This window comes from Neophocaena asiaeorientalis, unplaced genomic scaffold (genome assembly GCF_003031525.2).
Source record: "Neophocaena asiaeorientalis asiaeorientalis breed wild unplaced genomic scaffold, Neophocaena_asiaeorientalis_V1.1 scaffold86, whole genome shotgun sequence".
Classification (NCBI taxonomy): Eukaryota; Metazoa; Chordata; class Mammalia; order Artiodactyla; family Phocoenidae; genus Neophocaena; species Neophocaena asiaeorientalis.
Window position 1 is genome coordinate 3,213,216 of NW_020175039.1, and position 15,103 is coordinate 3,228,318.

At 41.4% G+C, this 15,103-nt stretch overlaps 1 protein-coding gene across 2 annotated transcripts in view; it reads left to right on the forward strand.

The window, feature by feature from the left end:
• EPHA4 (EPH receptor A4) overlaps positions 1-15,103 on the forward strand; it is a 144,408-nt gene that overhangs the window by 100,880 nt on the left and 28,425 nt on the right. For both annotated transcript variants that reach the window (XM_024763269.1, XM_024763270.1), the window contains exons 6-8: positions 6,062-6,186; positions 7,202-7,361; positions 8,538-8,649. In XM_024763269.1, the coding sequence (XP_024619037.1) occupies positions 6,062-6,186; positions 7,202-7,361; positions 8,538-8,649 (397 nt within the window). The remainder of the gene's footprint in view (positions 1-6,061; positions 6,187-7,201; positions 7,362-8,537; positions 8,650-15,103) is intronic.

Here is a 15,103-nt window from a genome sequence, read left to right on the forward strand (position 1 = left end):
GGGAATCTCAACACCACTCACCTTTGTAGTTAGGAAGTCCGGAAAACTATGTGCATATGCCCTCCAGATACAGAGGAGAAATACCGAACATATTGTCGACGCCCTCATCCAGGGAAAGAGCAATTTCTCAAAATGCTATATGGAACAGGTGCAGTGAAAACTAGTTTTAATGTTAACTTACTTACTTTTTTTTTTTTTTTTTTTGCGGTACGTGGGCCTCTCACTGTTGTGGCCTCTCCCGTTGCGGAGCACAGGCTCCGGACGTGCAGGCTCAGCGGCCATGGCTCACGGGCCCAGCCGCTCCGCGGCACGTGGGATCTTCCCGGACCGGGACACGAACCCGTGTCCCCTGCATCGGCAGGCGGACTCTCAACCACTGCGCCACGAGGGAAGCCCTTAACTTACTTTTGAATGACATTTTACAGCCTGTGTGTTCGACAGAAGTTCAGAAGCGCCAAAAAAGCCTTAGGAAACAGAGACTCCATTTAAAATTAGAATTGTCATTTGCTTCACTCCTGACTGTCAGTATCTTGTTAACCTAAATAGCAACACCAAACCCACAAAAGGCCATCTGAAACAGGTGCAGATATAAAGTTGTTTTAGGGATGACTTACTTCTGATACTTTATATTTAGAAAACATCTTGCTGGCTACAGAGTTTTTTAGATCTATTTAAACGTTTAGTTCACCTTTATTCATTCGACAGATTTATTGAGCGCCCACTGTATGCCAAACAAGATCTTGAATAGCGGGCATATAGAGATAAGTCTTGTGCTTATAGGTTGTACATTCTAATAGCCTACATGCTTGTATCTGAAAGGAGCGTGTTTTACAGATGGGAGAATGGAGGCAAGGAAACTTGTCCAAGATGGCAGCTAGTAAATTTCAAACCTGGATTTTTATCCAAAATCCTTTTTAAATTCATTGATTTTTTTTTTCCCCATCAAATTAGTAAAATGAAGACTACTCCACGTGGCTAAGGATGCTTTTTCATCTTTACCTCATTTCATGTGTCCTAGATGAGCCCTCTGCCCCCACAGAACCAAGGGGCTAGTGATTTCCTGAACTTTCCAGTCACATGTGCAGCAGTGCAGCTCTGATCAGCCATCCTCTCCCCTTTCTGCTTCTTGTTTGCCCCAACAAATCAATCTGGCCCACACTTCCCCAACCTTAGTCCAAATCCTCCATGGTTCTTTGTGTAATCCACAATGCACTCCTCCACATTCTGGCTTCTTATCCCAGTTACTGTCTGTTTAGTCAAGTACTGTTTAAGTTTTAAAACATAAATGCCTATTTAGCTCTACTTTAAGTTCTCCTCAAGCAAAGGCTTAAAGGACATTTGTAGAATGATTGAATGATGATTGATATGTCAGCATGATTTGTAAGTGAAAAGAAGAGGAAATGGAGGCCACGTTTTAGATTCAAAACTACTGAAATCCCCTTGAGAGTAACAGGAAAAGGTGGTCTCAGACATCTGCATCTCAGGACAGGAAAATGGACAGTGAAAATTCTGCTCTAAAAATTTGAAAATTAAGGGCTGATTTGAATTAAATCGCAAATCTTTCTTTAGAAAGTACCCTTTAGGAGTTCTTGCCTTTGTGATTTTTGCATCCATCCGTCATGATTCTCTAACCACACTGCTGTCGGCTAGCACGACCAGCTCTTCTGGTTGTGTGTTATGTCAAAATTCTAGGCATTAGAGGAAGGCTGCTTATGTCCAGGGGCACAAAATTTCCTTAAAGCAAACATCTCTTTTATGAAGGAAGTCTGTGGGTAGGGAGGAATGCCTTTCAGTCTAAGATGTGCCCTTTTCCTATAATGAGCATACCTACATCAACCCTCAGCTTCCTCCCAGCTTCTCTCACTCTTCTGCAAGTGTATTACGTGTCTGAAGACACGGTATAATGAGGAAGTCTCTTACTTCTCCCGATTGCCATGATAAGACTTGGATAAGAAGGTTAGCAGGAACTGTTTCTTGAGTTCTAGAAAATGGATTCTCTGGGTTGACACTAAAGAGTGTCTTCTCTGTAAGATTATTAAAAAATTCTCTGTCTTCTTTTTTTTTTTTTTCAGTTAAGAGGCTAAAGGGATAAGATGGCACTTAATTGGATACCAGAGATTGTATTTAATTTAGCTTCGTTTGCCCGTTTCCCTCTTTGCCATGTTCCATTGGTGCTCATTAAGTTTGTGGTTAGTGGATGCGTCGGTACGGTGGAAGAGCCAGTCTCCATAAGGTTTGGGAACGTAAACTGGGAGGCAAGCAGGACCTTTCTTCTGCTTGGTCTTTTTATGTGGACCAAAATTCCCGGTATGATGAGAAGCCTTCTTTTGAACTAAGGCACTGATTTGTCAAAGCTCCTATTAAACCATGTATCTGGGACGGGTGTTCAATCTGTTTTTTTATTAGTCTTTTATCTCCTCTTCTAATTCTGTTGGCAAAGGGCAGAGCCCTGAGGTACTGGGACTCAGGATCCAAAACACTTCTAAACCGAGTAGGGTTTGGCCGTGTTTACCAAAGTGTGGAAACATACCAATGGTGGCATCAGAGATGATTTTAGGGGAGACCCAGATGGGACATTGTGTAATACTGAGTTGCTCTGTGTGAAAGTTAGTTCCTTTTCCATTCTCTCTCAGTTCTGATTTCTCTAAGGTCAGAATCTCAAATTGGTCTCAGGGTTATCCTTCATGCTTCTCTAACACTGGCTAATCTCTTTTTTTGGCAAAGCATAGAGAGGCAAGGGCATTTATGCAATTTTTTTACATCGTATTAATTATACTATTGTTACATATTCTTTAGTGTATATATTATTTTTATTTGTATGGTTACCTGCCATTGATTGCACGTGATAACTCTAGAGGGAAGTTTTCTTTCGAGAAATAAAGCATGTCATCTTAAGGAAATTGTTATTTAAATCATAATCCAAGTTGCAGAGGGATGTGGTAGCACTTGCTTGGGTGGCATGAGAAGACTGATGCTTGGGAACCACTGAGGGAGGGAAATGATTGAGAAATGCCATTGCCAAATGCCTCCTCTAGCGAAATGAGCCACAGGCTGGCACACAAGGCACGGTGATGGCTTCTAGATGTAGAGTTGGAGGCTGTATTGGAAGCAGGGTAGGAAAGGCGAGGAAAGAACCCTTATGCGGCTTGTAACATGGAGGGCATCTTCTCTCCAAAGTGGCAGTGTGGCAGAGCCCAGTTTTTCCCAAACTGGTGCTTTTCTTGCCAAGGAAGTTAAGAAGCTCTTCTCCAGGGGGAAGAATAACTTGCCCTATTGACTATAACGCGCATCCCTGTTTTAGGCCTGCTTCTCAATCTCACTTGGTCATGGGTTGCTTTTGTCACTGTGGCCTGATAAAAATGCTCTTCTGAAAAAGAGCTGTTTGGAAAGAATTCAGACTTTACAGCCACACAGCATCATACTTTGTATAAATTACAATGATTTATTCTCCTTTCCTCTTTCATCTCATTTTCCTCTGTGTTTATAACAGCTGAGTAAGCATGCACTCTCGGTTTATTTTCACGTTCGTGCCTGTGCATCTTCCAAGTAGGGCTGCATTAGGAATATCCGATTAGTTAACACGATGATATTGTGAACTGCCCGTCTGAGATTTTGTGAGCCCTCGGTGGAGCTCATATGCCCTTGGAATGGCCACAGGAGCACCACCTCTGCAACTCCCGAAGTGGGAATCGGGTTCATTTCCCACATGCGATAATTTAGGGATAACGCAACCAGAGAGAAACCGTCTCGGTTCATCAGTGCGCTCACTCCAAGGGCAACCAGGCAATTCTCTCCCGAGACATCTGTCTGATCAGGTTCTGATCTAGAACATTTCTGAGCGTAAGTTCATTTTATAACTTTATGATTTTCCTCCCTCCTGCTTTCTTTCTAACAGCCTCACTTTCCTATTTCATTTCCCAATCCTGAACATGAGAGTTGGGAGAGCCCCTTTTTATGGAGTGGATGCTAAAGTGCTCTGTTAGGCCGTATATTTATTAACTGGAGTGAAATGGCTTTTCACAGCCAGGCAACCTTCCTAGCCTCCTTGCTACCTCTATATTTAAGAAAGTCACTCCTTGATTATGCTGGACAATGGCTCAGTGTCAACCAGTAAGGAAGGAGAGGGAAGGCTTCCCTGGTGGTGCAGTGGTTGAGAATCTGCCTGCTAATGCAGGGGACACGGGTTCGAGCCCTGGTCTGGGAAGATCCCACATGCCGCGGAGCAACTAGGCCCGTGAGCCACAACTGCTGAGCCTGCGCGTCTGGAGCCTGTGCTCCGCAACGAGAGAGGCCACGACAGTGAGAGGCCCGCGCACCACGATGAAGAGCGGCCCCCGCTTGCCGCAACTAGAGAAAACCCTCGCACAGAAACGAAGACCCAACACAGCCAAAAATAAAAATAAATAAATTAAAAAGAAGGCTCAACATTAAAAAAAAAAGAGAGAGAGAAAATGTGAGGGGCTGCAGGGGAGCCTTGACACAGCTAATGAGTGCATTTCCGGTTCTCATTATCCACAGGTGTTCCGTGGCTTTCATATATATGTCTGCTGCGTGTCTCTCTGTTCACTCAGTTTGCTATTACTAACATTTGGGTTGCCTTTGATGGAGGATGTATGTATTTACTGTATCGAAAATTTACTTGTGTTTATGCCTGAGATCCAATCTGGAATAGCTTTGGGGGCGGGGGTGGGGGGAAAAGGAGAAGGAGAAATAGGGAAGAGAGTGTGTGTGTGTGTGTGTGTGCGTGTGTGTTACCATCTCAAGGCACCCCTAACAGAGATGCCAGGCTGTCAGATGGTCCCCTCCAAGAGGTGCTCTCTGCTGGATTAGCTTTAGCAGGAAGATTCCCTTGTGTGACATGTAACTTTGGTGTATCTGGTTGCATCCCTTGCCACCAGCATACCTGTCAGATGTGATCAGAGGGTTTGCAGCTAGTCCCATTCCATTTTCAGATAATTTATTTTACTTTTTCTCTTTTTCTTCCTCTGAGTTACGATTTGGCAGTTGTGTGTTCCGGGGAAGTGCAGGAGGATAGCCCAGCACTATGTTTTTCCTCAGTGGCCGCTTTTGGACGTTTGTTTTCATATATATTCACAGTTTGAGAATGAATAAAAATATACATTCCATTAAGGAAAACCTCTGATATCTGGTTCTATAGCAGCTTGGTTAGATAAGATCACAGATTTCGTGAACGCTCCCTCTTCTTCCTGGAGATGGCACATTTGTGCCATTGTTGGTCACCGCAGAGCTTGATAACGGCTGGCTGGAGATGCGACCACCACAGTGAAGAAGCAAGGGTTAGGTGGCCTGGGTTGATAAAAGTTTCTGCTCCCCAACCCTGATAATACAGCAGGTGGAGGACGGCTTTTGTGTCTTTCCCAGAAGAAGAAGGTTTGCTACCCAGCAGGCAAAAGCAATATTTCAACTCTTGTAAAAGAGTTGCAAAATGCCATATATGTCCAGAGAGACTATCATAGCTTTATTTGTGTTCTTCATTATTTACCTGGTTGTGTTCGAACTGGAAACTCTTACTGTAATTAAGCAATACTTTTATTTATATTGGAAAGTATGTAAATTGTTTGCCTTCTGGCATTCCCTACAGTACCCTTGGAAGAGTTGCAAAGTCTCTTGTCTAAAATTAAAGACCAATAACACGACACTCAATTCTTCGGAGGTAGTATGAGATGCAGTTTCTCTGAGCTTAAGAGGAGATTTTCCAAAGGTTTTCATGGCTTGCAAAAAAATAAACAAGCGGATAGCATTCTCTATACCTACGGCCTTTCTGAGGAGTGGCTGCAGGTGCTGTAGAGGTAAGGCCTGTGGACTTACCAGACTACTTCAGAGATGGTCTTTTTAAGACAAACCATATACAAAAAAATATTGGAAAGAACCATAAAATGGTATATGCTTTTGTACTAGGGAAGAGGAAAACGGGGATTTGTCAGAAGACAAGACAATCCTTCAGTTTTCTAAAATAAGATGCTATTATTGACTGATGCCACCAATTTTTCCCCCTAAAGTAAGATATCTTTTTTTTTTTTTTTTTTTTTTTCCCCACTAGCACCTTCATCCATTGCTTTGGTCCAGGCTAAAGAAGTTACAAGATACAGTGTTGCTCTGGCTTGGCTGGAACCAGACCGGCCCAATGGGGTGATCTTGGAGTATGAAGTCAAGTATTATGAGAAGGTATTACTTGAATAAGCAAGGTTCTTCTCCTTTCTTCCCCCCAACCCCTCTTTCCTTCCCTCCTTCCTTCCTTCCTTTCTTTCTCTCTATAGTTTTGGTCAGTTATAAGTCCTGGGATACTAGTAAATCTCAAAACCAAATGCATTTTGATTCCCAATCAAATCCAATTATGAATTTTATGTATTAAGTTGCTAATCTTAAAAAAGAGAGAAAACACATTATGTTCTAATATAACTGTATTTTTTCCTTCTAGTCCTGCAAATCAAGATAGCTAAGCTAAGAATGTCTTATCTATAAACCTTCTATCAGGAAGAGTGACTCATAAAAGTTGAAATAATGATCTGTTTAAGTAGATCACTGCTATTCAGAATCAAGGTGTGGATTTTGATGACTTTTAATAGAAAATCAAGGAAAGAAAATTACATTCTTCAGCCTCTTAAAGTTATAGAAAGACATTATGTTTTACAAATAACTTGTCTCTTAAAGGACAGCATTCTGAAGAGAGTTATTTGCATTCAAGGTTGTCTAGAAAATGAACAATTGTCTCTTTCTTTTTAAAGGTAATCACTTATTGGCTTCCTTATTAAAAGCAGAAAGGGGACAGGATTTTTTTTTTTTTTTTTGAAACCAGATTATAACATTTTTGACATTTTCTAGAATGGAAAATAGAAAAAGAAAAGGGACCTTCTTGCAGTAGCTATTTCTGTGAAATTGCTGGGTGTGGAGTGAGAAAAGCCATCAACCATCATCTAATGTTCTTTTCAAAAAAAAGATTATGGGTAAAGATCTGGATATGGTCAGTGTCAATAGCGATCATACCTGAACTCCGCATTTCTTTCAACATCTAAGTAACAATAGTACTTCTAACATTGAACTGAATATAGTGTTTAGAGTTTATCAATCTCCATTTACTTTCAACCTCTGAGTGAACTGGCTTGGCTGCTTTAATACTGTATCGGAGTAAGTGGGAGATTTATTTTGCCACCTTCCTTAATTTTATCCTCTCGTAATGTAGGATCAGAATGAACGAAGCTATCGGATTGTTAGGACGGCTGCCAGGAACACGGATATCAAAGGCCTGAACCCTCTGACTTCCTATGTTTTCCATGTCCGAGCCAGGACAGCAGCTGGCTATGGAGATTTCAGCGAGCCCCTGGAGGTCACAACCAACACAGGTAACGAGTTTTGAGATTCTTTGTACAATCCAGGGCAAATTCCATTATGGTGAACTGAGAAGCTATACAAATTTTTGGTTAGGCAAACATTGTGTTGCAAAGACTATTGCTTGAAACTAGACAGCCAGTGTCTGTAACTTAGCACACCTCTTGCTATTTAGAGAAGAACATTTTTCATAACGGTATCTGATCTGCCTTTTCATATGATTGAAAAATGTCTATCTTTCTCCTGTGTTGAGCCTTCCATAAACCATGAAAACTGGGATTGCCAAACTGACTAATGGACAGTTGCATAGCTAACTATCTTACATTAAGCTAAGGAGTTTTCTCCCTGGGAAGATTCGAGAAGGTACCAATTTTTTTTTTTTTCTCTCCTATTTATTTCTAGGAATCTGTTCAAATCAAGTCAGATCAGTTTTTTTAAAAGCCCCTCTAGACAACTACCTCAATCTTTCAACATTGTGAGTTGGACCAACTGGATGATTGAATCAAAATGTTAATAGAGGGCATACCTATGAATAAGCAATTTACATAAGACATCTCCCCTCCGTAATTAACAAACCAAAATTGAGCCTACTGGATAAGGAGCTGGTGGGGCAGAATTTCCTACATTAGTTCTAGAAAGTAATTTTATTCACAAATTATTAAATAGAATATGAATGAAAAAAGAAAGTACTCTAGAATAAAATCTGAAGGGGTTTGACATCCTTTGTGATTATCCTGGAAGGCTTCCAGGAGGAAGTGGCTTTTGAGCTGGGCAACAATAGACAGGTTTTTTTATAGATGGGGTGTGAGGATGCAGTGGAGAGGTCATTCAAAACTGCTTGTCCTTTTGGCAATTTCCAGGTGTCTTTCTCACTAAGGAATTCATCAGATCCTTAAGTAAGAGTTTGGGCTGAGACTAGAAAGGAAGAGAAGAAAAAGCAATGAGTGGAAATGTTTACCATAGGATTTCATAAGAGTCTTCTGGTTGGAGTTCTTCATGCAATTATAAAAAAGAATGTCTTTGTCTCGTTAAGGCTGTCTTAGAAGATGCTGTTGTGTGAATACGTAACGTAGAGCAAAATAGGCTGTGAGCATTTCAAATGGCTTCAGAAAGTTGAAACTTGTGACAGTCAGAAGTTCTAGCGCTTAGGACCTTGCCCAAGGTGATCCTTGTGTAACTGTCTTTGCCAGTGCCTTCCCGGATCATTGGAGATGGGGCCAACTCCACCGTCCTGCTGGTCTCCGTCTCCGGCAGCGCGGTGCTCGTGGTTATTCTCATCGCCGCTTTTGTCATCAGCAGGAGGTAAGCACTTAAGCCACTCACTGCCCCTGACCCCCTTCCCAGTTTTTATGAGGGAGTTTTTGTCTCCTCCACACAAAGCTGAGGCTTTTGATTAGCATCATAAACATGGCATTTGCAGCACAAACTCCCTCCTCTTTGCTTTGATCTCCCCACCCCGCTGCTAGAGCTTCCGGCTGGACCCTGGTGGCAGCCCTCACCACTGAGGGTCCTGGAAAGACCCAACTGATTGCAGGAAACTAAGCTGAAAAGCAGGCCATTGAGAACTTTCTAGATATTCTAGGCTGTAAGGTGTTACATTTATACCTCTCTTAAGCCTGAACTGACTGCTAAAGGCCAAAAAAAAAAAGCCATATTAAACAGACCTCACATTTGAGCTCTATTTGTCAGCTGTGTTACTTCACCTCTTTGAGTCATTGTTTCCTTTTTGTAAAATAGGGATAATAAAATATCTGCCTCTAAGAGTTATTGACAGGAGAGTTTTGATAGGCAAAGTAGATAATCTGTCACACAGAGAGTACTTCAACGTGATATTGGTTCATAATAACAGTAACCAAAGCAAGGAAGTGGGCATTCCATCTTCCCTTAGGAAAAGCCATCGACATTTCCAGAGAGTATCCTTTGAGCACTTCGTGGGCATGGCATTGTTCTTGGAAATGGATCTAAAACAGCAATTACTTATTCTATGAGAGTTTACACTCTAACTTGATACTTGGAAAACAGTCTAGAAAAGAGAGGCATAGAAAGAGCTTGACAGCATATTCTTTTGTGTGTGTGTGTGTGTGTGTGTGTGTTACAATAAAACTTTATTTACAGAAACAGGTGGTGAGCTGGATTTGGCTGAGGGTCATACTTTGCCAACCCCTGAGCTTGAAAGCATATTCTTTTGATCCAGTTTTTCTTATTATCATTGCCTCCCTCAATTATTAACACTGCCTGGAGCTTCCAGAAGAATGGGAGGGAGGGGGTTTGAGGGGACAGCTGCTCGTCTTCAATGTGTGTCCACATCTAGGTCCTCTTTGTCTCACGTGTGAGAATCTTCCCCTTCTCCAACCTTTACCCCCCCACCTCCACCCCCCCATGCCATCAACTGTTTTACAAGGTGGGGCTTTTAAGAAAAAAGCAGAACCCGGGGATGTCAAAATGATCCTCTTAAATATAAATCTTCTCATGTCATAGAAGAGGAAACTGATACTCAGAAAGGTATAGTCCTTCTCTGGAGTCACTATGTTGCTTTAGTGGTAGATCTGTTACTGGACCCCCAGTAGCCGTGCTTGGATCTCAGGCCACTGTCTGTTGCACTGTCTTTTCCTGGCTCAACAGTTGATGAGCTTATTGATGTCACAGCATAGCCTCTAGCTGTTTCCACTGACCTGGGCAAGCCACCATGATTTTCTCTCACTTTGTGGTACATTATAATTAAGGTGATGACCATATATCTTAGTTTGCCTGGATGGTTTCAGTTGTCACCCGTATTTATTAATATCACGTCTCTGCTCTCACTCTGCAGAATGTCCTGGTATATAGAGATCAATCATGATCCCTCTCACACAGTACAGCACAACTCCTTGTGTGCGGGCACCTCCATTTGTCATCGTGTGTGTTCTTTTTGGTGCGAAGTCTGTTTGATTAGAGCAGTGAATTTCGTCTTGAAGGAGTTAAACCCACCACAAACACTCACTCCTGTTGCTGTAATACACACACACAAACATACATCTAGACATGCCCACTGTACCCTATATAATAGTACAGCTCAGGCTTTGGAAACTTCAACTTGGCCTGAACAGGATCTGAATTCCCAGAGTTCTTTCCTTTCCTGGCGTTTGATTTTGGAAGTCAATCAGGATGGACCTCTTTCTTATTCATCGCCATTAGACTTTGTGCATGTACACATGCCAGGCTCATAAACACATGGGAACTATAGGCATTAATCTATATCCATCTGATAGCCAGGAGGAGGGAGTGGGATGAGGATTGTATAGAAATTACATGGGCTTTTGCTTTTGTTATTACGTATTTCTGCATTGAAATTTTTACAGTGTATTATAAACAACTTGTGTCATCAGAAAATAAAGTTGTTGAAAAGTCTAAAACTAAGGAAAACATTATTAATAACTGCCACTGCAAAAATCTTTGACTGAAATCCAGCATCCAGAATGTTCAGAACCATTTGAGAGAGCACTTGTTCACAGAAAGTGGGTCTCGTCTCGAATCTCAACCAAGATATTGGTTGGAAGAATTCTCTAGTTGTGGTCTGGCTTTCCTGTAGAGTTACTTTTTTTGTTTGTTTTTTGTATTTTAAGTTATCCTAAATACAGCAGTCAGACAGGAGTAATTAGAAATAAGTCACCTCGTTATAAGTTTTTTTTCAGATTTTTTTTTTGATAAAAGAAAAATAAAGAAAAGCAGATGAAAATGTAATACAGGAAGACAAGTTTATGAAAAGCTGTAGCTATAGAAAATAGCATCGCAAGCTTGATGACTTAATTTCCTTTCTGCTTTTATTGATCACTTTATTATATAAGGCAGGATTGATCGGATTTCCAATGATGAGTCCCCACCTTAGAGAACTGCGCCTGTCAAGTGACCCAGCCATGATCTTGTCCCTTCTCCCCCATTAAAAAAAAAAAAAATGTTACTTCCCAAGGCTGATAAACACTGCTTGGTGATTGGTCCTCAATGGATCACTTCTTAGAAAATGAAATTGTCAACCCCTTGGCCTCCTATTGATTCTTCTTTAGTGTCGGACATAAAGCTGTCACGGAAAGGCTGCCTGGATCCAGGTAGCTGACAGGCTTTGCAGCGGCCGATGCGCACTCAGCTGATTCTTCTCCACAAGCAGGTTGTGTGCTCTGGCATGACGGACCGCAGATGTTTAAATGGGACACGAACAGGTGAGAAGAGAAGAGACAGGTAGTGCAGACAAAAGTCTGGTCCGTGCTTTTAGTGAGAGTACAAATGAAAGATGGTAAATGGTACCCCTAAAGTCATCTCACCACCCTGCAGCCAGCCATCTGGAAGAGCGACAGATGAAACATCCTAGCCTGGAAAATGACGCGGCTGCTTCTTGCCTCTTAGAGCCATGGATAGTTGATGGCAGAATGGATGCGAGGGACGGACCCCTTATAGGGCGATTCCCCACACTGCTGATGACATGGGAGATTGTTTTAAGAGGTAGATGGGCAGAGATCCACACAGTGAGAAAAGTTTCAGTCCTTCCTATTACTTCAAAGGAAAATCTGTTTGCTAATTTGTCATCTAAGAAAGAGGAAATGGCCTCAGGCTCACAGCTAGTATCTTGCTGGATTTTTTTTTTTTTTTACAGCAATGGTTTATTTTATTATATTTACTTTATATGGAGAAATATGAGCTTTAGGCAAGTCAGAGTAATCTTTCATTTTTCCAATGAGAAGATCCACTTTTTTCTTTTGACCAACTTGGAAGTGTAAACATTTGGGGATCTCAGTGAAAGGATGAAATTCCTAAATTCATACGTTTTATTTATGTATTTAAAATAATATACAGAATACATTGACTTAGATTGATTGTATGTTTTTACCATCCACATTATGTTGAAGAAATTAACTTACATTTTTTATAGGCATCTTTGATCAGTGTCCTCCTGTGTCACTTATCACATACGTTATAATTTAAGGATTCTGTCAGCTTTTCAGAGAATGTAATTGTGCCTGCCATCTGGGTGGTCTAAGGTACAGCATTTCTTGTATTTACGTAGTGCTGTCTCTAGAAGTCTTCCTAAACTACATATGCATTCTGTTGGCAACATAGCACCATCTCCTTATACTCCTGTAGGTACACACTTGTGATCTCCACGGTGTAACCACTTCATTGCTTTTAAAAGTGATTTTTGACTGTTAACAATGACATCATAAAATGCAATGATAAGGTCATAACCTCAGGACTAACGAACTTAGTGATCAACTGTGTTAAATTCCTCTGACAACTACCTCCCCCTTTTATATTAATGATTTTTTCAGTTTACCTCCAAGCATCCTAAATAGTTTTAATTCAGGTTGCTTTGGGCCAGTGTGTCTCCCCCAAATAGTATTTTATTGTTCAGTATGTATGAGAAACACTTTTAAGAAAGAACTAGAATGCAAGATGAGTTCCTCTTTTCTAAAGGACAGTTTGGTGACCAGAGACAAGTACTGCCTGATAACCAGCCATAGGTGGCGTTTCTACTGACCTTCTGATGATCTCTGGTGCCGCCGGGTTTCCATTTATGTTAGGGTTATAAAGTACCCCTTTTACCTGAATTAAAGAAGTGAATTAATTGATTTTAAGAAAAAACTGAAATGGCTATGGCAAAATTTGTGAAGGAGGCACACATACGGCTCAAGGTAGGAAACTACTGGCATCTTGTATATTAGGAACTTGAGGCCTGGAGAGGAGGTTAAACAGTTAGCTGCACCAGGGTCACACAGTACTGGCCTAGATAGATTATTTTAATGTCTTCTGGACTGAAAACATTGACCTACATCAAAAGTTAGCATTGACAATTGTAGCAAACCAGAGCTTCGGGAGTCTCCTTCATGATGTACCATTTGTGATGTGTGATTTGATATGCAATCTAACACATGCTATAAAGTCAGACCTTGCAAGTTAGCTTTATCTTCTTTGCAAGGTTATGATTTTCCGCTTTGGAGCTGAAACTGTTCCCATAATGCTAAAACAGTCACCATTCAGACTCTATCTCCCCCGGGGTCCTAATTGTAATATTATGGTCACATAGGAATGAATACGCTTAAATGTTAGCCTAAATTGGCTCTGATGAAGTCGTGTAAATTCCTACCATTGGCAGATGGTACTGCGGGAACATTTCTAAACAACCTGTGTGCACTCGTGTGGTTCAGTTTCCCCCATGTCAAAATGTTACTCGTGAAGAACATGTAGCCATCATTTGGTGCAAGAACAATGACAGCTTAAGGAAGGGGAAAAAGAAGAATAGCTTCGATGCATCTTCATAGGTGATGCCGTTAAACGCTGGAAAGTGTCCTCCTGGAGCGATGCTAGTTATTACATTGCTTTATCTTCTTTAATCTGCACTTTAGCTGAATAAATTACTTACCTTTTGCTAATTTGTTTTGGAACAGTGAGCCCCATCAATCAAACCCATCGACTTGATCGGGGAAGTCAGTATTTTACTAAAAGTGGGGTGCGTGCTGGGCCCTGTCACACTTCGCTCCACTATTTTGTTGGTTTTATCGGGTAGTCAGGGTGCCAGGAACAACACATTGGTTGGGAGGGCAGGGCTGGGGTCTCATGCTGTCCCTGGACAATGTCTGTTAATACCCTGATTCCGCCTCCCTTTGACAGAGGCGAGCTTAGTCACAGGCTCTCAAAGTTTCACCTGCAGAGGAGTCTCTTTACCTCCTGCAGTTAAAAGGTTCCATGTTTCCTTCGGGAGCATTCACTCACAAACCACTCCCCTCCTTCCCCCCTTTTTTTAACCAGCTTGCGCACGTCTCAATAATTAGAAAATCTTCCACAAAGGTTTCCTTCTGTCATTCAGGTGATCTGCCTTGGATGTCAATTTAGCACTCTTAGGCGATGTGGTTTCCTCTGGTCTGGCTGACCCAGCGATAAGCTTCCATAGGCTTTCTTTCTCTGGACAATAACGAACACATTGTCCCACCCTGAGCCAAAGGAGAAAGGGTCATCAGGTGACAAAGGTAGAGCAGGACTCAGGCTTTTTAGTTTTAAAGGTATTATTAAGTAGCTAATAGGCTACGATTAGCTTTTGAACAGTAATCCCTGTGTTTCTTTGTCAGCATTCCCTGTACTCTACCGGGGTCTTCTCCTCCAAGTAACGCTCCAAGTAAAGTTTCTTGATAGGGAGGGTGGGAGGGAGGGAGACGCAAGAGGGAAGTGATATGGGAACATAAGTATATGTATAACTGATTCACTTTGTTATAAAGCAGAAACTAACACACCATTATAAAGCAATTATACTCCAATAAAGATGTAAAAAAAAAATACACCTTCTACCAGAAAAGCTGTCCTTCAGAGTTGAAGCAGAGAGAAAGAGTTTTCCAGACAAGCAAAAGCTAATGGAGTTCATCACCACTAGACTGGCCTTACAAGAAATGTTAAAAGGACTTATTTAAGCTGAAACAAGAGGGTGTTAATTAGCTGCAGGAAAATATATGAAAGTATAAATCTCACCGGTAAAGGTAAATATGCAGTAAAAATCAGAATAATTTAAAGTTGTAAGGTTAATTACTTACAAAACTTGTATGAAGATTAAAAGACATGAGTAGTAAAAACAGCTATAACTACAATACTTTGCTGAGATACACAAGATAAAAAGATGTAAATTGTGACATCAAAAACATAAAACAGGGCTTCCCTGGTGGCGCAGTGGTTGAGAGTCCGCCTGCCGATGCCGGGGACACGGGTTCGTGCCCCGGTCCGGGAAGATCCCACATGCCGCGGA